Source organism: Muntiacus reevesi, chromosome 18 (assembly GCF_963930625.1).
Source record: "Muntiacus reevesi chromosome 18, mMunRee1.1, whole genome shotgun sequence".
Classification (NCBI taxonomy): domain Eukaryota; kingdom Metazoa; phylum Chordata; class Mammalia; order Artiodactyla; family Cervidae; genus Muntiacus; species Muntiacus reevesi.
This window is the reverse complement of record NC_089266.1, coordinates 26,749,059-26,776,276: the sequence shown is the minus strand read 5'-3', so window position 1 is coordinate 26,776,276 and position 27,218 is coordinate 26,749,059. Positions and strand designations below refer to the sequence as shown.

General features: G+C 36.7%; 1 protein-coding gene across 6 annotated transcripts in view; it reads left to right on the top strand.

Moving 5' to 3' along the window:
• Nucleotides 1–23,692, top strand: part of MBTD1 (mbt domain containing 1) — a 67,314-nt gene extending 43,622 nt beyond the window's left edge. For all 6 annotated transcript variants that reach the window (XM_065908564.1, XM_065908560.1, XM_065908565.1 and 3 more), the window contains 10 exons: nt 2,983–3,117; nt 3,401–3,489; nt 3,699–3,933; nt 4,547–4,602; nt 4,940–5,044; nt 10,479–10,626; nt 11,620–11,702; nt 11,978–12,212; nt 12,705–12,782; nt 20,880–23,692. In XM_065908564.1, coding sequence (XP_065764636.1) covers nt 2,983–3,117; nt 3,401–3,489; nt 3,699–3,933; nt 4,547–4,602; nt 4,940–5,044; nt 10,479–10,626; nt 11,620–11,702; nt 11,978–12,212; nt 12,705–12,782; nt 20,880–20,998 — 1,283 coding nt within the window. In that variant the 3' untranslated portion in view covers nt 20,999–23,692. The remainder of the gene's footprint in view (nt 1–2,982; nt 3,118–3,400; nt 3,490–3,698; nt 3,934–4,546; nt 4,603–4,939; nt 5,045–10,478; nt 10,627–11,619; nt 11,703–11,977; nt 12,213–12,704; nt 12,783–20,879) is intronic.
• The last annotated feature ends 3,526 nt before the right edge of the window (nt 23,693–27,218 follow it).

Below are 27,218 nucleotides of genomic sequence, written 5' to 3'. Positions count from 1 at the left end.
TGTAAATTTTCAAGTATTGCCAAATAAGTATGATAAAGGGCAGAGGTTAGCAAATTTTTTTTCTGTAAGAAGAAAAAAAGACAGTAAATATTTTCAGCTTTATGAGCAAAGCAATCTCTGTCACAACCATTTAACTCTACTATCATAGCATAGGAGCAGCCAAAGCGATGCATAAATGAATAGGCATGGCTGTGTTCTACTAAAACTTTTTTTATGGGCACTAAAATTTGAATTTCATATAATTGTTACATATCATATTACTTTACCTCGAATTGTTTTTCAACCATTTAAAAATGTAAAAATTATTCTGGATGACAGTAGGCCAAATCTGTGGGCCCTATAGTTTCCTCAGCCTCTACAGGGAAATACTTTGGAAGGTAACGAAAAGTACTAAAAAAAGCAATATGGTCCATAATATCAGAAGTAAACTAATGATGAAAATTTCATCTATTTTAGGTACTACATTTTCTTCAGTCCCACTTCTTCCATGTGTCCCAGCCCTTTTTACATTGTTGCCCATGAAGTAAATGTGTTCGATATCTACTGTGTTAGACCCTGTGGGCAGGTGATATGCAGACTTAAAAGATTTCTTTTTTTGGTGAACTTACATCTGCTAAATATTGAATACATTTTATGACAAGGTGCTTAGTAAGTGGTATGGTAGGATACTGTGATACTTCAGAGGAGGAGCAGCCACTCAGATAATAAAAGGTATCCTGAGATTACTGGAAGAGGTATCTTACTCATCCTACTCTTTCTAGTCTTATCTCCAGCCATCTTCCCAAAAATGCCCTTCCAGTTCCACCCTGTGTACTGCTGATAGACTTAATTTACCTAAAAATGATCTCAATTCCATTTTTCTGTCTTTAGTGGCTTCTTTGTCCTTAAAGAATCAGGATGGTCAGCATTTACAGCTATTGTTAAGTTTCACTGTCTACCACTGAACAGATTTTTTATTGTTCCCCTGCATAAATGATCCGTTCTGCTGAGATTAGTTTTCCTTCTCATACAGCATGTTCTGTGTCACCTTCATTCCTTTACTCACTCTCACTCTCTCACTTACTGTATTGAACCCAGTACAGTTCCTGCCTTTTCCATGAAATATTTCCCCAGCTTATGTAAGTGAAAAAGTGAAAGTGTTAGTTGCTCAGTCAGGTCTGACTCTTTGGAACTCCGTGGACTGTAGCCTGCCAGGCTCCTCTGTCTGTGGAATTCTCCAGGCAAGAATAGTGGAGTGGGTAGCCATTCCCTTCTCCAGGGGATCTTACCGACCCAGGGATCAAATCTTGCATTGCGGTCAGATTCTTTACCATCTACACCACCAGGGAAGCCCCCAGCTGTACAGACGTTCTCTTAATCCCTGTATTATTCCCTGTACCTTGTTTAAAACAGCAATATGTGTTTTTTGCTTGATGTTTAAATTTTTGCATATAAATGGCTCTGAAGATCAATGCATTTAATACTCAAGACTTATTCCTATCTTCTATCTCTGGTTTTATATTCCTGTTATTTATTTCTAATTGCAATATATATTTCATTTTAAGCCACTTTAATGACGTTTTAGAAGTGAACCTGTTGTTGATCATGAACCCAGAAATTACAAACAGTTAGCAAGTCATGAATTGTTCTGTGAATTACTGAATTTTAAAACTAAAAGTTTAATGCTATAAATTTTCAAAACCTAAGTATTAACACATGAAAATGCTAACTAAACTTAGCTTCCAACCTGAAATACAAGTTTATTGGGCATTTTTATTCCACTAAAGACCTTAATGTTTTAATCTGTTATCAAGATAAGGTTTATTAAAAGGAATAAACAATAAAAATACTTTCTCATGTAACTTATTTCACTGAGAGAAAAATATTTTAAATAAGCAAAGAAACAAACACTGTTTGTCAAAGACAAGCTTAAAGAGATGACAAAGCTGGTTATGGGTGACTGTTACATACATCAGAGGGTTTCTTTGAGGAAGTGATATTTTATACTCTTATTTTCTTTACTGTTGTATGTATTTAATAAAAGTTTGTTTAAATATTTAAAAGATAAGGTTTATTAAATTATAAACAGTATATATCATATACTATTTGTTCTTTCCAGGAAATAAGTCTTCCCATTTGTTTAGTGCATGCGTGCTTAGTCACTCAGCCATGTCTAACTCTTTGTGGCCCCATGGACTGTAACCTACCCAAGCTTCTCTGTCCATGGAATTTTCCAGGAGAGAGTAGTGGAGAGGATTACCATTTCCTACTCCAGGGGATCTTCTTGACCCAGGATCAAGTCTCCTACATCTCCTGCCTTGGCAGGCAGATTCTTTACTGCTGCACCACTTGGGAAGACCCTGTTTGTTTAGTACATGTAGATTTTAAGTGATTTCACATATCTTTATTTGTGTTCATTGAACTTTTTTGCCTGGTGTTTTTAAATCTTATTTCCAAATCAACAAGACAGGAAAATTTAAACTCTTAAAGTAGCCACATGCAAATTATCTGAAAATAATTTGGTCACCTGATCACTTGGATAAAGCAGTGTCTTTGAAATGTACTTTAACTGGATTTCTGTGACTTAACAAGGTTTTATTAACTTACCACAATATTCTTTATTTCCAAAACTATGCATCCTAGTAGAACTTTCTCACTTTTTTAGAATTTAAGAAACTATGGGTAAAATTGAAATATATTCAGAGAAATAGTCTGTGCACTGAAAACAGTTAAACTAATTCCAATGTTCAAATCGTTCTCAAAGTTTCATCCATATAGCACTAGTGTCATCACTTCTGGGAACTTCTTAGAAATACAGTTTCTAAGACTCACCCAAGATCTGCTAAATGATTTCTGGGATGTGGGGCCCAGCCTTCTGTCTATTCACAAGCTCTGCACCTGTTGCAGATGCTCAATGACATTTGATATTCACTACCAGCAGCTATATTCTGTTTTATTTCATTTGATTTTCTTTTTATGTGGTGACTGCTTTGTTGGTTTCAGGTTACAATGCCCTTTTAAGATATGAAGGATTTGAAAATGACTCTGGTCTGGACTTCTGGTGTAGTATATGTGGTTCTGATATCCATCCAGTTGGTTGGTGTGCTGCAAGTGGAAAACCTCTTGTCCCTCCTAGAAGTGAGTAGTTTCATTACCCAAACTGTAATTGAAGTATCTGAACTTTAATGCAGTTTTGCAATTAATAACATTACAGTGACAAGTGACATAAAAATTAAAATAATATTTTTTTCTTTCAGGTAACTTATTTGCTAGCAAGACATACTTCTTTTCCCTATTTTTGATACTCTTCTTCAGAATTTTAACTGCAGGGAAATTTGTTAGTTGTTTTTTTTTAAAGCAAATAACTTTTGAAGCAGTTCTATTGTTTGCTGAAGTATAACTGGTTATTTCTTTTTTTTAGCTATTCAGCATAAGTATACAAACTGGAAAGCTTTTCTAGTGAAACGACTTACTGGTGCCAAAACTCTTCCTCCCGATTTCTCACAAAAGGTAATGACAAGATCTTAGAAAGGACTCAAGTGGCAAATGAGAGCTCTAAAAAATGGAGTAACTTCAAAACTTTTTAAGGAATTGTTTAAATCAATGAATCAAATGACCTATGTTATCTATTGAGTGCACTAGATATTTTTATAGTAGAATACTAAAATTATTTGTAGACCTTTGTCATGAATTCTCAAAAGTTCTGCTTTTCTTTCAAGGTTTCAGAGAGCATGCAGTATCCTTTCAAACCTTGCATGAGAGTAGAGGTGGTTGACAAGAGGCATTTGTGTCGAACACGAGTGGCAGTGGTGGAAAGTGTAATTGGAGGAAGATTAAGACTAGTATATGAAGAGAGTGAAGATAGAACAGATGACTTCTGGTGCCATATGCACAGCCCATTAATCCATCATATTGGTTGGTCTCGAAGCATAGGCCATCGATTCAAAAGATCTGGTAAGCACCTGTCACAAGGATTCCTGTTGAAAATAACATTGAGGCTAAATTGTACTACTTCGGTATTTTTCTCCACAGAATAGCAAATATCAAAATCAGTTGCCTTGGGCTGCTTATTCTACCTTAATTAGGGAAGGTTCACACCAGAAAATTAAATGTCCTAACCAATTCCTTTATATTCCTTCCACTTATGCTCAAGTAAAAAATAAAGCCCTTTCAAGTGAAAAATAAACTACATTTGTTTTCTTACACGTTTTTAATCCAGCCCATTTGAAAGAAAATAGCCTTTCCCTTTCCATTCAGTGTTAGTAGAAATACTAAAATTAAATGTGGTAAGACTTAAAATACTAAACACTTTAAAACATACTTCTAAAACTGTCATTCCCTAACTAGGGAATTCCCAGCATTCTGATTGGCTGAATGTATTTAATAGCACATGTACTCTAAAGAGATAGAGACTTTTAAAGAATATTATTCACCGTAAATGTAGAAGGCACGTATTTTTGCCATGTTTTAGAGTATACATACCTTGTGAGTTTGAAACCTTCAAAAAAACGTGGTTTTTGGTCTTCTCACAAATGCTGACAGATTAGTATGTAACTTTTCCTTGTAGATATTACAAAGAAACAGGATGGACATTTTGATACACCACCACATTTATTTGCTAAGGTAAGAAGTTTTTATAAGAACCCTCATTTGTAAATTATGTTTGAAAGAGGGTTGTGGGTTTTTTCCTAATATTATGGAAATCACAATTACATATATTCACCTAAAAGGATTAAGACCTTGTAATCCATATGTGTCACAACTATTGATTATAATTATTCTTAAATTCTATTTGCCTGAATTCTCTCTATTCCGTAATGGAAGTTTGAGTTATAATATTAGGTAGGTAGGAGAAGGTACTTGGTATTTTCATCTTGTAAACTTTTTCAAATCGGTATTATTTTAATTATTAAACTGGTAACACCTGTAACAATAGATGTGCTTTCGTGTAATTCTTTAGGTAAAAGAAGTAGACCAGAGTGGGGAATGGTTCAAGGAAGGAATGAAATTGGAAGCTATAGACCCATTAAATCTTTCCACAATATGTGTTGCGACCATTAGAAAGGTAAGAGAATAGGTTTTAAAATATAGAAATGAAGTTATAGGAACTAGTTTTAAAGTAATGGACTTCCCTGGTGGCTAACTGGTAAAGAATCCACCTGCCAGTGCAGGAGACATGGATTCTATCCCTAGGTTGGGAAGATCCCCTGGAGAGGGAAATGGCAACCCACTCCAGTTTTCTTGCCTGGGAAATCCCATGGACAGAGGACGCTGGTGGGCTACAATACATGGGGTTGCAAAAGAGTAAGACAGGGCTTAGCAACTAAACAACAGCAAATAGGAGGAGGCCCCTAACATTCATTTTGACCTAAAATGTGTGTATCTGTGTCTTCACTGAAGAGAATGTCAGTAGTAATTGCAAGATAAATTTGAATTATCATACCAGAAGTTTTCCTTGTATATATCTTATTATCAAGATTGTTATCTTGAGTTTGCTACTTTTATTTTATGGAAGTATATCCTAAGTTAAAGGAAGAATATTTATTTAAGTTATTTCCTAGTCAAAACTTGTCCAATACAAAATTGTAACAATGCTAGTTTATCCTCAGTTTCCTGTGTTTCCTTTTTGTGCTTTTTTCCCTCCATTGGTAGTACTTTATTGCTTCTTTTCTCTTTTTCCTCTCTTCTGAAACTGTTTATACAAAAAGATGTAGAAGAGTGGTTCTCAGTTGTCAGTAGGCATTGAAATCTCCTGGAGAACTTTAAAATATATATATATATATATATAAAATTGACTAAGCCTCTTCTCCAACCCCGCACTCCCATTCTCATTTAGTCAATCTTGCACTGGCATTTTTTTTAAGGTCCCCAGGTGATTCTGAAGTACAATCAGGGTTAAGAACCACTGATACAGAATACACTTACATAAAGGTGTAATTAAGTTGTGACTTGCATTTCAACACAGTTTTAGCCTTAAAGTGAAAGTGAAAGTCGCTCATCATATCTTTGCAACCCCACGGACTACAGAGTCCATGGAATTCTCCAGGCCAGAATACTGGAGTGGGTAGCCTTTCCGTTCTCCAGGAGTTCTTCCCAACTGAGGGACTGAACCCAGGTCTCCTGGATTGCAGGCAGATTTTCTAACAGCTGAACCACAAGGGAAGTCCTTTAAGCCTTAAGCCAAAAGAATTAAAAAGTTATGATGGCTGCCATGTCCTGTACACTTGTGTTCAAGGTCACACAGCTAAACCAGACTGACTCTAAACCCTTATTCCTCCTTTTCACCTGACTAGCGATCCAGACTCCCTGGTGCTATTTAAACCATAGATTTCCATGACCTACTATAGACCTGCTCAATCAGAATCATAAGAAGGACTACCCAGATATTTGTATTTGTTTAAAAAAATAATAATTAAAAAGTTCTCAAGGTGTAACTCTTGACAGTCAGCCAGCTTTGGGAATCAGCACCATTCTGTCATGCTCTGTGTGAAAGAAAAATAAGCGTCCAATGAGTAGAATATTAAGCTTCACTCAGAAAATACTTAAAATGAATTCTTGCAGTGCTAGGTTGGTTTGGACTCTGAAAGGCTTACAGTCTTGTAGAACAAAATAAGATGTAGGAAAATGTGTTTAGCATACAAGATCAACTATGATTCAAAAATGGTACAAGTACTGTTGGAATTCAGATAAAGAAGAGCATCTTCTCAGAGGAATCGGGAAAAGCTTTGTGGAAGAGAGGACATTTGAAAACTTCATTTTGAAGGATGGGAAAAACTGGGCCAAGAAGAGATTCAGAAGGAAACTGTGCCAGGGAATGAGAATATGCACAAAAGCATCAAGAGTGAAAGGTACAGACCACATTTAGGAAATGGTGAAAGGTTCACACACAGTACGCATCAGACAAGTTGCTTTGAATATTCTGGGCCAGGCTTTTTGTTTATAAGGAACAGAAACCCCCTCGACTGGGCTTTAGAAAAGTCATTCTGAGGATTCAGTGGGCACGTTCACAGACATAGAAGGACCCAGGGATGAAACCTGGAAAGGCATGAACTTGGTGCTGTCCTCCACCTCTTAGGGGCCTCTTTGTTCCACCTCTGCTCTGTGTCTGTGCCGCTCTTCACTCTCTCTCCGTGCTGGTGTCCTGCTTACTCAAGTCTCCATATGGTAGCCTCTCATCCTTCTGTTGGGCTTCCCCAGTACCTCAAACGGTAAAGAATCTCCTTGCAATTGTGGGATACCTAGGTTCGGTCCTTAGTCTGGGAAGATCCCCTGGAGAAGGGCATGGTAACCCACTCCAGTATTCTTGCCTGGAGAATCCCATGGATGGAGGAGCTTGGAGGGCTACAGTCTATAGTGTCACAAAGAGTCGGACACGACTGAGCAACTTTCACTTCATTCACCCTTCTGTATCACAGCCTTTCAGTGCCAGCTCCAACCCATGGCTTGACTGCTCTCTCTCTGTAAGTTAATTCTAATTACGGAGAAAGAAGCTGAACAACCGAGCCCAGCTTTTTGCGTGGTCCTCTGAAAGTGGGATACGAGCCCCTGATCCACTAAGCTGTGTTCAGAAAGGGAAAAAAGAATCCCATATGAGTGGAGGTAGTCCTTTCTAGAGGTCTTAGAGCTGTTAAGATTAAAGAGAAAATCAGCATATGTATATATCCAATATAGTAGAAATAACTAGGAGAATGGTACATGCAAGTAGACAGAAAGATGATGTGAAATTAATCTGTGCAGTCTTTAATGCTTGATCAGGTTGAGTTTTCATTAGTGATAAGTTGGTAAAGCTTTCTGGCATGAACAGTTCAGTTCAGTTCAGTTCAGTTGCTCAGTTGTGTCTGACTCTTTGTGACCCCATGAATCGCAGCACGCCAGGCCTCCCTGTCCATCACTAACTCCCGGAGTTTACTCAAACTCAAGTCCATCGAGTCGGTGATGCCATCCAGCCATCTCATCCTCTGTCGTCCCCTTCTCCTCCTGCCCCAAATCTCTCCCAGCATCAGGGTCTTTTCCAGTGAGTCAACTCTTCACGTGAGGTGGGTAAAGTATTGAGAGTTTTAGCTTCAGCATCAGTCCTTCCAATGAACACCCAGGACTGATCTCCTTTAGGATGGACTGGTTGGATCTCCTTGCAGTCCAAGGGATTCTCAAGAGTCTTCTCCAACACATTTCAAAAGCATTAATTTTTCAGTGCTCAGCTTTCTTCACGGTCCAACTCTCAGATCCATACATGACCACTGGAAAAACCATAGCCTTGACTAGATGGACCTTTGTTGGCAAAGTAATGTCTCTGCTTTTTAATATGCTGTCTAGGTTGGTCACAACTCTCCTTCCAAGTAGTAAGCATCTTTTAATTTCATGACTGTGATCACCATCTGCAGTGATTTTGGAGCCCAAAAAAATAAAGTCTGACACTGTTTCCACTCTTTCCCCATTTATTTGCCATGAAGTGACGGGACCGGATGCCATGATCTTAGTTTTCTGAATGAATGTTGAGCTTTAAGCCAACTTTTTCACTCTCTCCTTTCACTTTCATCAAGAGGCTCTTTAGTTCCTCTTCACTTTCTGCCATAAGGGTGGTGTCATCTGCATATCTGAGGTTATTGATATTTCTCCCGGCAATCTTGATTCCAGCTTGTGCTTCTTCCAGCCCAGCGTTTCTCATGATGTACTCTGCATATAAGTTAAATAAGCAGGGTGACAATATACAGCCTTGACATACTCCTTTTCCTGTTTGGAACCAGTCTGTTGTTCCATGTCCAGTTCTAACTGTCACTTCCTGACCTGCATATAGGTTTCTCAAGAGGCAGGTCCGGTGGTCTGGTATTCCCATCTCTTTCAGAATTTTCCACTGTTTGTTGTGATCCACACAGTCAAAGCCTTTGGCATAGTCAGTAAAGCAGAAACAGATGTTTTTCTGGAACAGAGTATATAGCAAAGGAAAGTTTTAACTGTAAGAGAGGAAATGTACATAGGGAAGGCTGAAAACAATGATATTAAGCAACATAGTGGAGATAGAGTTAATGACTAGGATAAAGGACTGAATGTTTAGGGGGAGTTGTGGGGACCCAGCAATTGATTGCCTTTGCAAGGAGCTGGAGAAAGAGTTGTTGGTTTGATGCCCTGTACTAACTCTCAGAGAATATGTTCAGCATGCAGGTAAAATGCAGGCCTGAGATACTGGGAGGGTGAAAAACTCATGATAAAACTTGAGAAATTTTGGCATAAAAGTCAACCATTGAAGAGTGAATGCCATCATGAAAACAAAAGAAAAGGGCTAAAGTCAAAAACAAGAGTTGAAGGGGAAAGGATGGTTGCCAAAAAAATGTGAAGCAATGAACACAGAGGTGAGAAGATGGATCAGCAGACCATAATGTAATGAGAATCTGGGAATAAATGTTTCCAAAAATTGAGTAGTCAGCTGGTATGGGGTATTGTAAAGGAGGCTGAAGTGTTGGGGAAAAGGCACTGGATTTGACAAACTAGAAGATCATTGCTTCCCGGATAGCTCAGCTGGTAAAGAATTCGCCTACAATGTAGGAAACCCTGGTTCGATTCCTGGGCAGGAAGTTCCCCTGGAGAAGCGATAAGCTACCCACTCTAATATTCTTGGGCTTCCCTGGTGGCTCAGATGGTAAAGAATCCTCCTGCAGTGTGGGAGACATGGGTTCAATCCCTGGGTTGGGAAGATCCCCTGGAGGGGGGCATGGCAACCAACTCCAGTATTCTTGTCTGGATGATTCCCATGGACAGAGGAGCTTAGCAGGCTACAGTCCATGGGGTCGCAAAAAGTCAGACACGACTGAGTGATATAACTTGAATTGGGTCTCTGGGTGAAGAGTATTTAGGAATTTGTACTCTATATACCTTTTTTTAAGTGTGAACTGTTTCAAATAAAATACTTTTGGTGTAACGGGAATTGGGAGACATGGAGAGGTTTGTCTTGAGAGGCAAAGGAAGGACTACTACTTAGATCAGTCTGACATGCAAAGGATGGACTGTGAGGTCCCTCACATAGTTTCTATCATGGAGGAGCACAGTTACCCAGAGCATGAACGAGGTAAAGTTGGAGCTTGAGGAAGATGGAAAAAGTTTAGAAAAACTCCACTATGTGATAAATCAGAAGGATATAAGTGAGAGCTCCTACTGAATAAGATTTAAAGCTTAGCCGAGACTAGATAGTTAAATTGTAAAAGAGCACTCAGCCCTGTTTCATGCCACAGAAGAAACAGCCTTGGCCATTGTCAGGAGCATCTTTCCCTAGACCTCTAAAATTACCTCTGTATAACCATGCTTTTATTTCTGGCACACACTGGAATTTATACAGATTTTTTTTTCATTATGATTTCAGTTATTTAAGAGAATTCAATAAACATTTCTCCCTTTTACGAGGTTTTTATGTAATAGATTTTGCTTTCTTTTTAGAATGTCACTTAAAGGATCATTTTTATAATAGTGGTACCTAATTTTAAATACTTGGAATTCTCTTAATTTAAAAGGTGCTGGCTGATGGATTCCTGATGATTGGGATCGATGGCTCAGAAGCAGCAGATGGATCTGACTGGTTCTGTTATCATGCAACCTCCCCTTCTATTTTCCCTGTTGGTTTCTGTGAAATTAATATGATTGAACTCACTCCACCCAGAGGTACTTTTTTCTAATATCTACACTGGGTATTCGTCCTTGTTTTCTTTTTACATGGTACCTGTCTACACCATTTACCACAGCCCTAGATTTCTTTTTATTTTTAGCCCTAGATTACTTGCTATATGAAAATATAATATGTATATATAAACATGTGTGTTACATATGTATATGTTTATATGAAGAGCTGTGGGGTAAAAAAAAAAAAAGCTGTGGGGTGTCTGAAAACATAAAGACCTGTAACCTAGCTAACTTTAATAAATTAAATTGGTATAGAATTTTTCCTGAGCATTTGTACATTTTATAATAAGAATTGGTATTCTCAAGCCCTGTTGAGATGATGATGTAGGCTCACAGGGCTATCACATACATAAACTTTTTTTAAAAAATAGACTTTAACCTTTGAGAGAAAGCAAGTTTTCATCTTTAGATTACTGTATGAGGAAGCTCCCTGGCATTCCAGTTGTTAGGACTTGGAACTTTCACTGTCAGGGCCCTGGGTTCAGTCCCTGGTTAGGAAATTAAGATCTCACAAGGCAGGTGGTATTACCAAAAAAAAAAAAATTACCAAATGACTTTTTAAAAAATGACACCTTTAAATAGTTCATATGGCTTAACCAGTGGTTTTCCTAATTTCAATATCTGAGCCTTGGATTTTTCTCTTAAGAAGAGAAAAGCCAAAACAGAAGACTATAAAAACAGTATTGCCCAGTCACTGTTCTTTCTTACAAAGAAAGAAAAATATTACTGAAAAATATTAAATATTAGACTATTCTAAGCCTAGTATTGAAAAGCAAAAGTCTAGTTCTTGTAGGATACATGGGTGCACCTGTTTCTATCTAGAAAAACAGGAAGAGCCATATAACAGGGAGTAATTATTGTACTCTACAGCATTAGCTCATGAGATTGTAATGTGTACTGAATTATTTTATATCTGCATTTTTATATTACACTAATTTTAAATGAACTTCTAGTTAAACTAGTTGTGTTTTCCAGGTTACACAAAGCTTCCTTTTAAATGGTTTGACTACCTCAGGGAAACTGGCTCCATTGCAGCACCAGTAAAACTGTTTAATAAGGTAAATTTAAATAAACACATACATATTAGTTAAACAGTGTAGGTATTTCCTTTACATAGGAGCTGAAATTTGTTTCCAAACTTTGTTTCATTATTAGGAATGAATGCATTTCCTAACTAGTTCTTACATGCTTCACCTTCCTGTTTCAGTAAGGGGTTTTTTTGGTCTAAATTGTTAATTGGTTATGTTACTTCTCTTTTTTTCACTTTCTTAGTGATGATGGAGTCACACATTCTTCTTTTCACCAGTGTTAATGTTTTGCTTCTCCATGTTAGGATGTTCCAAATCATGGATTTCGTGTTGGAATGAAATTAGAAGCAGTAGATCTAATGGAGCCACGATTAATATGTGTAGCCACAGTAACTCGAATTATTCATCGTCTCTTGAGGATACATTTTGATGGATGGGAAGAAGAATATGATCAGTGGGTAGACTGTGAGTCCCCTGACCTCTATCCTGTAGGGTGGTGTCAGTTAACTGGATATCAACTGCAGCCTCCAGCATCACAGTGTAAGTTGGTATACAGAAAAGGTGTCCTTTTGTAAAAATCAGCAATTCTCCAAGGACTGTCTCACTTAAATCATCTTGTGAGCTCACGCAACAAGAATATACCTGTCTGATTGGTTGCCAGGTAAGATCTTACCTGATAAGACTCAACCATGATATCACAGAATCAGACCATGTGTGCCATGGCAGTGTGAACTCAATAGTTGCTTAATGACTATAGAAACACAACATTAAAAACACCCACTGAATTAAACTAGACTTCCTTTAGTGAGTTTAAAGTTACAGGCTAAAATTTGTTAATATGTAAGAGGTGATTATTGAATAAATAATGGAATCTGTCTGGTATTGAGGTTCATGGTTTTGCAGAAACAAGTACCCTTATTTTCGAAGCATTGTGTACTTTTATAAACATCATGGTCTTGGTAAAGTTAGTTCATCTGAGTTGTATCTAGAGTTGTAAGACATCATCTGATATCAGTTTTCTTTATTTTTCAGCATCAAGAGAAAGCCAGTCAGGTTCATCAAAACAGAAGAAAAAGACTAAGTCCCAGCAATACAAAGGACATAAGAAAAGTGGGTCACCACATGGTGTTTATATACATTTCCTAACTTGTTAACCAACTGGGGTCTTGGTATCCTTGCATAGAAATGGTATCCCTTGTGAGACCTGATAACTGTGCATTCTGTATTATGCTTAAAGGTGCAGTATGCCATAAAAGGCAGACTTTTTCAAAATGAGAAGCACTTGTCTTTGATTGGCAGGAGAAATTATTACCATAATAATTAATAGATGGTAAAGAGTAGAGTCTATGAATGATTTTTGAAGTAATATGTAAACTTGAAAATTAGTCCTTTTAAAAATTCTTTTTTTAAAAAATAAAAACAGTTGCTTGGTGCTTACAATAGACTTGGAGACTAAAAACCTATCCTTCTAAACCAAAAAAATCTTTCTAAAATGATACTTAAAAGAAATTCAAGTTAAAAAAAATAAAAGAAAAATGAAATTCAAATTGATAGTTAATGAAATCAAGCTTAAGAAAATATTACTATGCTTTCTGACAGCACTTTATCTTACAATGAATGATAACTGGCATTAATAGCCAAAATAATATAAAATATATTGATAGCTCTGATTCTTTTAAAATCTTTCCCCTCCCATCATAGAAAGCTATATATAGGTTTTTTCTCTTGGTGAAACTTGTCGTGGACTGTTTGATCTTAAGATAAAGTGACTTGGTTGTTGTTTTGGTTGGGGGCTTAGAGCATCCGCTGCAGTGGCGCTTGGTTTCTGCCCTGCATGAAACCCAGAGCAGTCTCAACAGTGATAACCGTCAAGACCTATCTCTTACCCTCTTTTATTTTGTAGACGTAAGCCTCCCATAGACCCAGAATTATTGCTTACTGGCTGCTTACCATGGTTGATATTTACCTAAAAGAACTCCAGAGAACATTGCCAGACCAGGCAGATTAAAATGATTTCCAGTTTATCAGGAACTGATTAGCAAGGAGTCATGTGGTAACTTCATGTCAGTGGACTAACCACAGCAGGTGTGATCACTGAGCTTTCTCTCAGACTGAATGAGTACAGGCTGCTTTGGCCTGTCTTTACATTTAATTGGACAAGAATTTGAGATTTCAGAATTTTCTTTGCAATGTGTTGAATTTAAGGATGTTTTTTACTACTCAGTGACTTTATGACATCTTTTAGAAGAGATTTCTGAGCATTGTATACACAGTTCACATACCTCTCTCAGTGTGACTCTTCCTGGGTTTGTTACGGTTTATGGGGTTTAATCATTTTGAATTAATAGCCTAGGGACATGGGAAGAAATATGAAATTAATGAAGTGATAATATCAGTGTCCCAGTTTTTAGTGACATTTAATAATGTGTGTCACTAAATGTCCCATTTAGTGACATTATCAGATTTCTAGATTAGCTGAAAAAATGAATTTAAAATTAGAACATATTATTTAATATTTCAATAGCTCTTAATATTGTGACATCATCTCTAATACCTTTAAATTGTCTTTTGGACATAGAAAAGATAAAACTATGGACTCACAGTCCCTTATTAGAAATCCTAGAGATCAAATGCACTTTGGACTTTAGAATTCTGGGTTTTTTTGTAAAAGAAGTACAGTGTGTGTAGCATATATTATGTAACACCCCTTGCAGACTCTGCCGCACTTTGAAGCAGAATATATATAAATAGTAACATTTAATGGGTCAAATAAAGATTATTATAAATAGTATCACCAAGTGAGGTCTGATTTTGTTGCCCAAAAAAACTTTGAATTTCAGAATTCAGGATAAGGACTTGCAGTCATGTGTGAATGAAAAGCATTCTTCATTTTAAGATACTATCTATTCCTTTTATTTTTTCACATTACTCAGCAAATAGTTTATTAGAAATTTCAAAATAAGAACCTGGAATCCAGGAACCTTGAGTCATCCATTGCATGAAGATTTTTGTCAGTCAGATAGACCACAAAACCTTTTTTTTTTTTAAGTTTGTCTGCAGATTATTATATCCTGGCTCTGTTGTTTCATCTTATGACTCTGGTCTTTCTACAACCTAAAGTCATCTAGTGGTATGTTCTTTGGTAGGGCTTATTTTTTACAAAAATAATTGATTGACTTCATTGTTCTAGCCTGATTTTTAATTAGCTGTGTTCATGCTGTAAAGGGATAACTATTAACTAGTGCTTTTGAACAATAAGAGTCTTCTGTCAAGAGGATCATATCGACTGTTGTATAGACACGATCTGTCCAATCTGAAAAGTTTTTTTTCTCAAAGTTTAATAATTCTAGAGCAGGAAACCAGCACTCAATTCTGTACCATCTCCAAGGACTGTTGCAAATAGTAGAGAATTGAAGATTCTCCTTGCATTTTTACCTCCCAAGTGTGTAGTACATTAGACTTTTTCATCTAAATGAATGCTACAGGTGATTTTGATTTGAGAATTGAATGTGTACTCATAGGAACTTGGTTTCCAGATGATTTTACATATTAATACTGTCTGACTTAGATTTGTCTTTTAGTTCTGATTTTGCAAAGCAAATTTCTGATTGCTCTTTCCTGAGTTATTTGTTAACTCTGGAATAAAACAGATATAACTTATAGTCACAAAGATCTGTAAGTATCCTTCAATTTTTAACCAGATAAATGGGGTATGCTTGATTGTTCAGTCTTTGCAAAGCTTAGAGTATTTTTTTGTTGGTGGTGAAAGTATTGTAAAAGTCTTTGAAGTGTATGTGTGCCAATGAAACTATAACCAAAGGCTGTTTCAAAAGAAATTAGATTGCTTAAGATCTTGCAGGCCCCAAGTCTTTAAATTTCAGAACTGCTTTTCAGAGTAAGAATTTTTTTCTAAAAGAGTGAGTTATAAACCAAAAGTTAGGGAAACATATTTCATACCAGTGAAATTCTGCCTCTTGTATAATTCATTAATAAGCTGTTTGATTTCTCCCTGAAGGACAGTGTTTGGGCTTATATGGGCACAGTGAAATACCTACAAGCAGGGCTTTAAAATTCTCTCTACCCTTGGATTTTAAGTCCCCCTCAAACTAAAATTTTACTTCAAGGTAGTTAGCCAGCTAGCTGTTCTCCACACTCAATGCTCTCTGTCATTCATTTTCCTTTGTTTTGTTTTAAACTGATTACAGAGTCAAGAACCAGAATTACTAGACTCAGAGAGACTAGAAATAATCTCCCTATCATCCACTCCCCAACAGGCAGACACATACACACACACATCCTTGTTTCACACACACACACATCCTTGTTTCACACACACACACATCCTTGTTTTCAGAAATACGAACCTTGCATAGTTGATTCTCTTTTCACAGTATCCTCTGCAATATGACCTTTCCTAGTTATGATACACTTTTCTTCCCACGCATGTAAGTAGAAGCTTACTTTAGTTTAACTTGATATTTAGAGAGGAAGATGCCAGTTGGGAAGAAGCCTGTCAGTTTGTCAAGCCTGCCCATGACAGGTGGGGTGCGGAGGAGCTTCTCTGGTGACGAAGAGTTGACTCCTCCTCCATATCGAACCCTTCCAGCACAGACAGCCCCGGAGGCCTTCCCACCTCCCCGCACTAGCCAAGAGTTCAGTCCCAGCCTCAAAACAGGTAATGAGTCACATCAACACTTCAGGTACTGCAGAGGGTCAAAGTCTGGGTGAGGGCGGTGGGAGACAAAGCGTGGTCTCGCATGACAGATGCTGACTCATCAAATTTTTCTTTTTCTTTCAACTAAAAAATTCATTTTCACTAGTCCTTGGTAGTTACTTCACTAAAATGAATAATCAGGAAAGGATTTTTATTTTGTTATAAGCCACTTTGCGCTTCAAATTCAGGTAAAGCTGTAATTTCAGCTTACGGAATTTGTGAGATAACTTGTACTATTTCATGGTTTTGTTAAAATGGTTGAACATTTTGCATTGCAGAATTCTGTGTGACTTGACTTCAGGGAGAAATATGCTATAAGGGATCAATATGATTAATCAGATCCAAAAATGAGGCTTTCTTCATAGCATTCCATTAGCATCTCATTCAATAAACAGATGTGTTTTGTATTCCTGTGTAATTTTGGTTCTGGTAGTAACATTTACCACAGTCTTAGTTGAATAACATGAATTTGGAAATAAAATACCTGTATAATTTTGGTATTGAATTTGAGTGAAATTTATTTCTGTATGAACATGAAATATGTACAGTGATTAATGTTTAATTCAAGTTGAATTGGTTAGGATAAGCTGGTAGAGTAAGGAAGGCTGCCCTTTGTCATTGCTAAGAATAAACATGTTACTGTAGAATGTCAGAGAATCTTCACTTGCATATGATGAATCTTAGACTCAGTACAGATCAAATAGCATCAAGGTTGTATCTAATTTGGCATATATTCTGCCATGTGTCCTACCTATTGCTTGTAAACTAAATTTTTTCATCTAATTTTCGTTCTTTAAAAAGCCTTGCGTTCTTTCAAATCCCTGTTGAAAACCCTGATGAGACTTAGTGTCTAGCTCTGTTTTCTTCTCATTGCTCTATTTGCACCTGAAGTTGTCATCAGCCTTTTTTTTTTCTTTTCTTTTTTTTCTTTTAAGGATGTGTTCTTTAGCTTTTGCCTTCTTAAACAGTATATTAGGTGATCTTTATCCTTCCCAGTCTGTTTCTCTGAAGATCACTCTCATATCTTTATATCTAGAAAAAATTGCAGTACCTCTTTTGTGTAAGAAATGGACTAGGACTACAAATCCAAGTTTATCTGCTGTTTAATACTTTCAAATATCAAAAGAGCATTTCAGCTCCTTATTTGTCTTTTTAGCTTTTTTTTCCTTTTGTATTTGTTATTATGAAGTCTTCTATAACTTAATTAACTGTGAACTCTGGATATATTTGATTTTTACTGCATTTTAGATGTTTTGTTTTATTTTATGCATTAGACTGATTTTGAAGGTGTGTATCACATTTTGTGAGAGAACTTGACTTTAGGATTGGTAAAACTGAGAAACTTGGAGTAGACATACAGGATAGAGCCCACAAGGCCTCCTGATGACTTCCCTTTCCACTAGACTTTATCATGTGTGTCTTCTGAGCTGGGGGCACATTTATGGGACTTGGTGTGATTTTACTCTGGTGACACTGTGTAGGGACTGTGTTGCTGGCCTAACTATAGTTTGTTTTGCTTTTGGAAGAGTTTACTATTTATGGACTTCTAACTAGAAAAGTGTGATTTCTGTTTAACTCCTGAAATGTTAGTGATTAGAGTCAGCAAAGTAACTTCCTTTTATAAACATAGCCAAGAAAATGCATTTGTGTAGAAAGTGACATCAGCCACAGGGTCTATTTTATTTCATCCATCATTCATTGACAATAAGGCCTGTAAAGAAGAAGTGACGAGTGTGAAGATACCAGACAGGCTTTATTTTAGGTTCCATGAAAACTCTGAAACTTTAGATAAAACATGCCACATCTCAGTAAATGTTTCATGTTTATCTTGAGTTACGTTTTTTAGAATATTGTTTCCATATATTAACATGAGTAGAAGCATAATCCATAACTTTGTTGTTAATAATAAATGCAGATAGTTTCAGGATGTGCTTTATAATCTCAACTTAATTTTCTTACATTTAAAAAAAAAAGGAAAAAAATCCATTTGAATGGAACATATTTGGTCTTGAAGCACAGTAATTATTTTCTCATTCATTTAGCCATCTGATCATCATATAACAAGATATTGTTTTATCAACCTTTTATTGTGGGTACTGCACCTTTAATGAAATTTGTTTTTTTTTCCTTTTCCATGTGTTTATTTTCATTTCCAAATGTCTTTAATGATTAATGCATGTTGGTTTGATTTGAAGGATACTGTTATGTGTTTGATATCCTCCATAAAAGCATTTTTTTCATATTAAATAATTTTTAAAGGATTTTTTAAAGAAAGCAAGCAGTCAGTCGTGTTTGCTTTACCTTTTGAACAGTCTGATTGGTGTGTGTTTTGCTATTATTATAGAAATAGTGTATTCACTTTTCTGTCTCTGGACTTGAATTTTTTCACACCATTACCAAAGCAAAATAAAATGAATTAGCATGTCTCAGAAGATTATGCTTGTTTTTACTCTCTTCCTTATTTTTTAAGGACTATTTATTTATTCTTGGCTGTGCGGTATCTTCACTGCTGTGCAGGCTTTTCTCTAGCTGTGGCGGACAGGGGCTACTCTCTTGCGGTGCACAGACTTACTGTGGCGGCTTCTCTTGTTGCAGAGCACAAGCTTCAGGGAGCACTAACTTCAGGAATTGCAGCACATGGGCTCAGTAGCTGTGTCTCCTGGGCTCTAGAGCACGTGCTCAGTAGTTTCGGCACACAGGCTTAGTTGCCCACAGCATATGGAATTTTCCCAGACCAGGGATCAAACCTGTGTCTTCTGCATTGGCAGGTGGATTTTTACCACTGTGCCACGAGGGAAATGCAGAAGATTATTCTTTAAATTACCAAATAAGATGTCAAAGACCCTTGTTTTTGAAACTAATCTTTTATAACCGAAATCAAGACACAAAGTGTTTTTCTATCATTATTTTGACTTTAAAAGTAGCCCTTTTAGGGAATTCCCTGGTGTACAGTGGATAAGAACCCCTTGCGAAAGTAGGGAATGTGGATTTGATCCCTGATCCTGGAAGATTCCACATGCCACAGAGCAACTAAGCCCATGTACCACAGCTACTGAAGCCTGCACATGTTCCATGCTCTGCAACAGAAGCCACCACAATGAGAAGCCCATGCACTGCAACAAAGACTAGCCCCCGCAAGCCAAAACCGGAGGAAGCCCACGTGCAGCAATGAAGACCCAGTGCAATCCAAACAAATTAATTTTTTTTAAAGTAAGAAAGTAATTTTTTCTTCACAGAGTTCTAATAGGAAGTAAAGGGTGGCCTTTAGGGCAATCTGAAGTTACTGGCAATCTGAAGTCAAATTGTGTTGAGGTAACTTAAGAGATGTTTATAAAAGAAGATACGAAAATCTGAGAATTAAACTGCCTAAACTTTTGCCTAAGACCAGTGCTGGGACCAGCAAGAAAAAAGTTTCTCTTTCTCTTCTTGCTTGTCCATGCGTTAGAGGGAGCCCTTCTGTCACTAAAAATGCTGACTAGCATGACTTCAGTGGCTACCAAGAAACCTAAACCCCACTGAAAATACTGGAAACTGGAAAACATTTGTCTATAAAAATAAAGACCTATTGGAACATGACCTGTTCATAAATTGAAGACTGGCTATACTGTTGTTTCTTTTCATTTAAAAAAAAAAAAAAAAAGGTCTTCAGATAAAAATTTGGACAGGCAGTAAGTACTACTATTAAGTGATCCCATTGGTAATGTTAGCCGTTTTGTTTCTGGTTTCTTTTTTAGCTGCACTGGAAGGCTTGCAGGATCTTAGTTACCCAACAAGGGATTGAACCCATGCCTTCAGCATTGAAAGCAGAATCCTAACCCCTGGACGCCAGGGAATTCCAAGTGTTAGCTGTTTTATACCAGTGACTTTCACACTGCTGATGTCAATCAATTTCTATTTTACCTGAAATGATTACTTAAGTTTTTCTTGATTTTAGTTTTAATACAGATGTCTTTACTATTGGGTTTATTTATTTGTATAAATACAGAAATTATATGTAGATCATATATTTTATGTTATTTTTAATACTATTTTAAAATTAGATTTTATCTTTTTTTATGAAGAGTCTTTAACAAAGGTACTCCTTGGAGATCACATATTAAAGTCATATTTATTGTGTTACTTACTATAGTTCAGAACTATCCAAAAAATACATCATTTATATAGGCATTGACATAAAAGTGAATACTTAATCATGAGAAAAATTCTAATCAAATTAGTGATCACTATCACCTTCAACATTTCATTGACAGTGTTCATTTGTGCAGTGTCCAGTTTGTAGTGTTCTTTTTTGAAGCTTTTCTCAACTACAAATACACTTTGAAAATTAAAAGTAATTAAATGCTCCTCCTTCAGGGGTAGTTAGTTTTAAAATTATTGAAGACATGAGGAAGCCTCTTACTAACTATAAAGCTGGTGGAACATGAAGATTAAAAGCAATCTGAATATTCCAGAAGGACTTAATAACATCTTGTATGTTTATCTCTTTCTTACAGTGACTACATTGCAGCTGAAAGAGGAGTTGATAGATGGAGAGGATTATAGTTTCCTCCAAGGAGCATCTGATCAGGAAAGCAATGGCTCTGCCAACTTTTACATCAAACAAGAGCCTTGAGGTTGCTCAGAAACTGAGGGTGGGAGGGAAAGAATTTTACACAGGACTGATTTTATAATCAATCCAGCTGTACAGCGGGGCTATTCTACTGGGACATTTTGCTAAACATAGAAAATTTCAGTTCCAGATTTTTCAAGTGGGTAGGGAAACTATTTTAGCCTTGGGGGGAAATTTTTCAATTTATAAAGATGGACAATTTTTGTGTTGTATTTGAAGCTTTTGAAAGAATTTTGTAATATTTTCCAAGTTTGGATTTATGTGCATTGTTAACAAGAATTGAAATTCTAACTTTTTTGGTAAGATTAAAGTTTAGGTAGCAGGATTGAAGGAAATGACTTAAGAAAGATACTGTTGTAAATGCAAACGAACTGTCATTACTAATGAACCTTCTTGGTACCTGTTGGGAGATTTTGGGATTTTAAAAGTTAGGCCAGTCACATCTCCAGCTTCCTCTGCTGCAGAATATGCAACTGAATCCCCCCTGTGGAGAGCTCATCACCACATAAATCATGGAAGGGTAGTTAATTCTGCTTGTTGGCATTTTATTGCAGTCCATTTTAAATATTTGTACAGAAGTGTTTCATTCTGTGAAAATTTATTTGGAGTTCTGTATGAAACTGGAAGAACTCTGGATACTTTTATATGTTCTCTTTTAATTAAAAATGAGTAAAATTATCCTAACACTAAAGTGTTAAACTGGAATAGTTGACAAGATATACAAGATCTCGGTCTACATGTTGAGGGATTGGGGAAAATGCAATATTGTCCTAAGTCCCACAAAAGGAATTCTCATTAGTTCTCTGCCATTTCTCTCCATCTGTGAGAGAATACTTGTATAACTACACCCCAAAACTTATGTGTTCTGTACTACCAGGAGAATCAAAATTATTTTAACAGTTGTTTAAAGCCAAGATAAGTCTAGATTTCAAAATCATTCCTGCTCTGCTTTTGACTATCCTGGATTTGTTAGAAAACTAATTTGAAAGAGAATTTAATTTTCTTAAAATTCCATATATATATATATATGTATGAATTGTCTTTAACTGTATTCAGATTTAATTTTAACAGTAATACCTGATTTGGACCATTTCAAACATTCCCTATTTTTAAATTCACATGGCTTCGTTTAAAAAAGGATATAAGGGTAAATTGGTGAAAGGTTTGCTCTCTGCATTTTTCTGACTGAGTTGTGACTGAATGAGAGAGCTTTAGCATTTACCAGTGAGGTTCATAAACTAAACTCTCAGGAATTAATTGCATCTGTTGTAGAAGTGCTTCTGGGTATTAGCCTGGCCTCTTCAGAGTGGTAATATTAACCATCTCCTCTGGAATATAGGTAGGGCTAATTAGAAATTAATCAAAATGATTAACCTCTACAGTCCTTCAGCCTATGGAATGCTTTAAAAAATGTTAATGGAAAGCCCCAGGAGACCATATTAGGTAAGATTTTTTTTTGTTTGAATTTTAAAATGCATAGAACATTAAAAACCAGCAATTTATTTTCTAAAATATTGCTCTACTTTTGGGAATAATAGCATTGGTAATATGCACAGGTTTACCTCATTCTATGCAAGAGGGGTTAATATCATAAGGTTTTGTAGTTGCTACTGGAAGTAAAATTTGTTACTTTATAGTGTAAGAATGTATGGAATTGCATGTCAACATTTCTTAATACTGTCTCTTTAGGGGCATAAATGCAAGTCATATCAATGCCAGGTTGATTCTTATGTGTCAAATATATGTGAATTCAGCTGTTAAATTACTGGATATTTATCTTAAACATTACTGAGAGGGACCTACTGTAAATGTGACATAAACTTCCCAGATCTTCAACTTTTAAGAATCTTCCCATGAACTTACAGCCTGGAAGACTTCTAAAGCAAAGGTTACAACAGTCTTTATTCTCAGGCTCAGTGAATTTAAACCCAGGACTCCGATTGCATGTTATGGGCACAAGAAGCCAGTTGTAGTGTGTGCTTTAACAGTACCCTGAGCTTAATATCTCTATGGGGAACCGAATAAACCAGGAGGGATTTAATTTGGAGCCTGGTAATTAGTTCTGTGAAATGCTCATTTGTAGCCAGATTTTATAAGCTTCTAATTTTACAGCAAAGCCAGGCTGTTCTCAAATTTGCCACGTGTTAATATTTATGAAGTGTTTTCTTGTCTTAATCCCATGACCAACATGGTCATGGTAAGGACTCTGTACCAGATATACTCAATCTGAAGCCCTCTTCACTGTTCAGGCTCTTAACTCCTACTGCCGAAAGAACAGAAAATGACTTGGTGGCAGAGGAAGTTTGTCTTAGCCACAACTCCAAGTGTACAACTCAGTAGCCCCGTTCTCTTACGGTTCAAATATACTGCTGACCTTGGGTTTGTTGTTTTTTTTTTTTTTCCCTGTTAGGATTATTTGAGGATTTTTGGTAGTTTAAACTCTTTAACTTTTTCCTTGCTGTGTATGAGGAAAGCTAAAGCTGTTATCAACTTCTTATTCTATGGATACTAACACGGGTTTTCAGTGTTTGTTTGTTTTTATTATTATTCATTTTGTGTGATGTGAATACCCTCTCCCATCACTATTTGTATTATGGTGCTATATATTTGGTAATGATCCTTTACTATTGGGAAGGGATTTTAAAAATACTGTGATTAAACTGGGTTTCTTCCTTTGATTTTCATATTTTAAATAAAGCCACAGTCATTTATACAAAAGAAAAGCATCTGTCCCGGGCAAATCTTTTGAGGACAGAGGTCAAAGTAAACTGCATAAGGTTTTTACATCATTTCTGTATGTATTTGATATATAGATCAATATCTGTACAAATTTAATCTTTTATTTTCTTGGTAACTTGTGATCATTGAGAAAGTGTTTGAAACTTTCTCATGAAGTGTATATAATGGCGTGAAAAATTCCTTTGGAAAAATTTATGTTCCTTTCATTTTTACCAAATTGAAAATTTTCAGCATGGATGTGTTAAAAGCATTAAAATTATAACTTTGTGTACAAGATGAAAATAATTCACTAAATTTGCCCTTTTTTACACAAAATAAAACGTTAAAGTTAAGTTGCACATGAGCAGTTCTTTAATATGCTTGGTATTTGAGGGATTTCCTTTTTCATTCAAAATACTGAATGCCTTTAATTTTTCTTTGTAATTGTTTTTTTGGCCGCACCTGGCGGCAGGAGGGAATCCTAGTTTCTGGACCGGGGTTTGAACCTGCGCTCCCTGCAGTGGAACTGCAGTCTTAACCACTGGACAGCCAGGGAAGTCCCTTGAGTGCCTTCTGTAAGCAGTCAAAGGCCCCAGGGAAAGTTGGATCAGTTCCTCCCTCACAGAACCTGTATTCTCATAAGGTAAGACAGCAGAAGTGAGGAAGAGTTCTGAACATGTAACAAAAAAATTCCTAGAACAACCCTGGCACAAAATAAGCCTGTGCGTAGCTGCTGCTGCTAATTACAAGTAGCTCAGCCAGGGTGCATGGGGATCAGGGATGGGTACCTCCACATTAAAATGCAGATCCCAGGTCTGCCACAGGATCTACTAACTGTAGTGAAATTGCTACTAAATGTAGTGAAAGCATGCAGCATATATAAACATGAGATTCATTTGAAACTAAAAAATGACTTAGAAAATGTTACATTTCTTGTCAGTTCTTAATTTGAAATTAGAATCCTGACATTTTTTATACCGCGCTATTGATGCATTTTAAAGAATACAAAGAATAGCAAAGAGAGATAAAAAAGCCTTCCTCAGTGATCAGTGCAAAGAAATAGAGGAAAACAATAGAATGGGAAAGACTAGAGATCTCTTCAAGAAAATTAGAGATGCCAAGGGAACATTTCATACAGAGATGGGCACAATAAAGGACAGAAATGGTATGGACCAAACAGAAGCAGAAGATATTAAGAAGAGGGGGCAAGAATACACAGAAGAAGTATATAAAAAAGATCTTCATGACCGAGATAATCACGATGGTATGATCACTCACCTAGAGCCAGACATTTCTGGAATGCAAAGTCAAGTGGGCCTTAGGAAGCATCACTACGAACAAAGCTAGTGGAGGTGATGGAATTCCAGTTGAGCTATTTCAAATCCTAAAAGATAATGCTGTGAAAGTGCTGCACTCAATATGCCAGCAAATTTGGAAAACTCAACAGTGGCCACAGGACTGGAAAAGGTCAGTTTTCATTCCAGTCCCAAAGAAAGGCAATGCTAAAGAGTGCTCAAACTGCTGCACAATTGCACTCATCTCACATGCTAGTAAAGTAATTAATGCTCAAAATTCTCCAAGCCAGGCTTTCAACAGTACATGAACCATGAACTTCCAGATATTCAAGCTGGTTTTAGAAAAGGCAGAGGGGGAAAAAAAAGGCAGAGGAACCAGAAATCAAATTGCCAATATCTGGTGGATTATCAAAAAAGCCAGAGTTCCAGAAAAACATCTATTTCTGCTTTATTGACTACACCAAAGTCTTAACTGGAAGATTTTGAAGAGATGGGGATACCAGACCACCTGACCTGCCTCTTGAGAAATCTGTATGCAGGTCAGGAAGCAACAATTAGAACTGGACATGGAACAGACTGATTCAATAGGGAAAGGAGTACGTCAAGGCTGTATATTGTCACCCTGCTTATTTAACTTATATGCAGAGTACATCATGAGAAATGCTGGGCTGGATGAAGCACAAGCTGGAATAAAGATTGTCGGGAGAAATATCAATAACCTCAGATATGCAGAGGACACCACACTTATGGAACTAAAGAGCCTCTTGATGAAAGTGAAAGAGGAGAGTGAAAAAGTTGGCTTAAAGCTCCACATTCAGAAAACTAAGATCATGGCATCAGGTCCCATTTCATGGCAAATAGATGGAGAAACAGTGGAAACAGTGAAACTTTTAATTTTTTGAGCTCCAGAATCACTGCAGATGGTGATTGCAGCCATGAAATTAAAAGATGCTTACTCCTTGGAAGAAAAGTTATGACCAACCTAGACAGCATATTAAAAAGCAGACATTACTTTGCCAGTCTTGAATATTCATTGACTGATGTTGAAGCTGAAACTCCAATACTTTGGCCACCTGATGCAAAGAGCTGACTCATTTGAAAAGACCCTGATGTTGGGAAAGATTGAAGGCAGGAGGAGAAGGGGACAACAGAGGATTTCTAGATGGTTGGATGGCATCACTGACTCAACGGACATGAGTTTAAGTAAACTCCAGAAGTTGGTAAAGGTCAGGGAGGCCTGGCATGCTGTGGTCCATAGGGTCGCAAAGAGTCAGACACAACTGAGCAACTGAACTGAACTGATTGATGTATTTGTCATTGTCTTATACTATAGCATTGTGTGCAAAAAACAATGTTGAGAGAATTCCTTGGTGGCATAGTGGTTAACATTCTGGGCTTTCATTGTAGTGGCCTGGGTTCAATACCTGATTGGGGAACTGAGAATCCCGTGGCAAAAGAAACAAACCACATAATGTTAAGTCTTTTATGTGGAAGTGACATATAAGCTGTCCCTGGTTTCCAAAAACAGCTATTCATAAACCCACATATTTCTATAATCTCATTTTTAAGGCAAAATCCAGATGATAATGATAGGTACTGTTTGGTATCATTTTACAACTGTGCCAGTCCAGTAAAACTAACCTTAAAAACAGACAATATGGATTTTGTAACCACTTAACTACTTTAGCCCAGGGAATAACCTTAAATATCCCATTCTAGGGTAGAGAGTAAGAAGGGAGGTAGGATTGCAAGGAATATTTCTGTACCAGCCATGGGCCAGGCACTAGGTCAAACAGCTTTACATACATTATTTCATTTAACCCTGCATTGCTATGGTATCATCCTCATCTTACTGATATCCTTAGGTTTCCATTTTCCACTTCTTCAACTTGCCCAATTTGCAGTCAACAAGAGTGTAAATCTGGACAACTTGACTAGTCTGTTTATCCTACAAAGTTGCAACAGAATTTTTGTACAGAAATGTGCAGTTCTACATCCGCTGGATGGTTGAAATCTTAGTGTTCATTATTTCTTCAGATACGCAACCAGTGCCGCACTTGTCCTCTTCAGCCTCACTGCTTTCCTTTTAGTCTGGGAGTATACTAGATGCTGAGAAGGATCAGATGAGTTTTCCATAACAAGCAGAATTAATTCATTCTGGATAACACTACAACAGCCAGGGGACCAAGTCACTTCTTCCAGCTTAATAA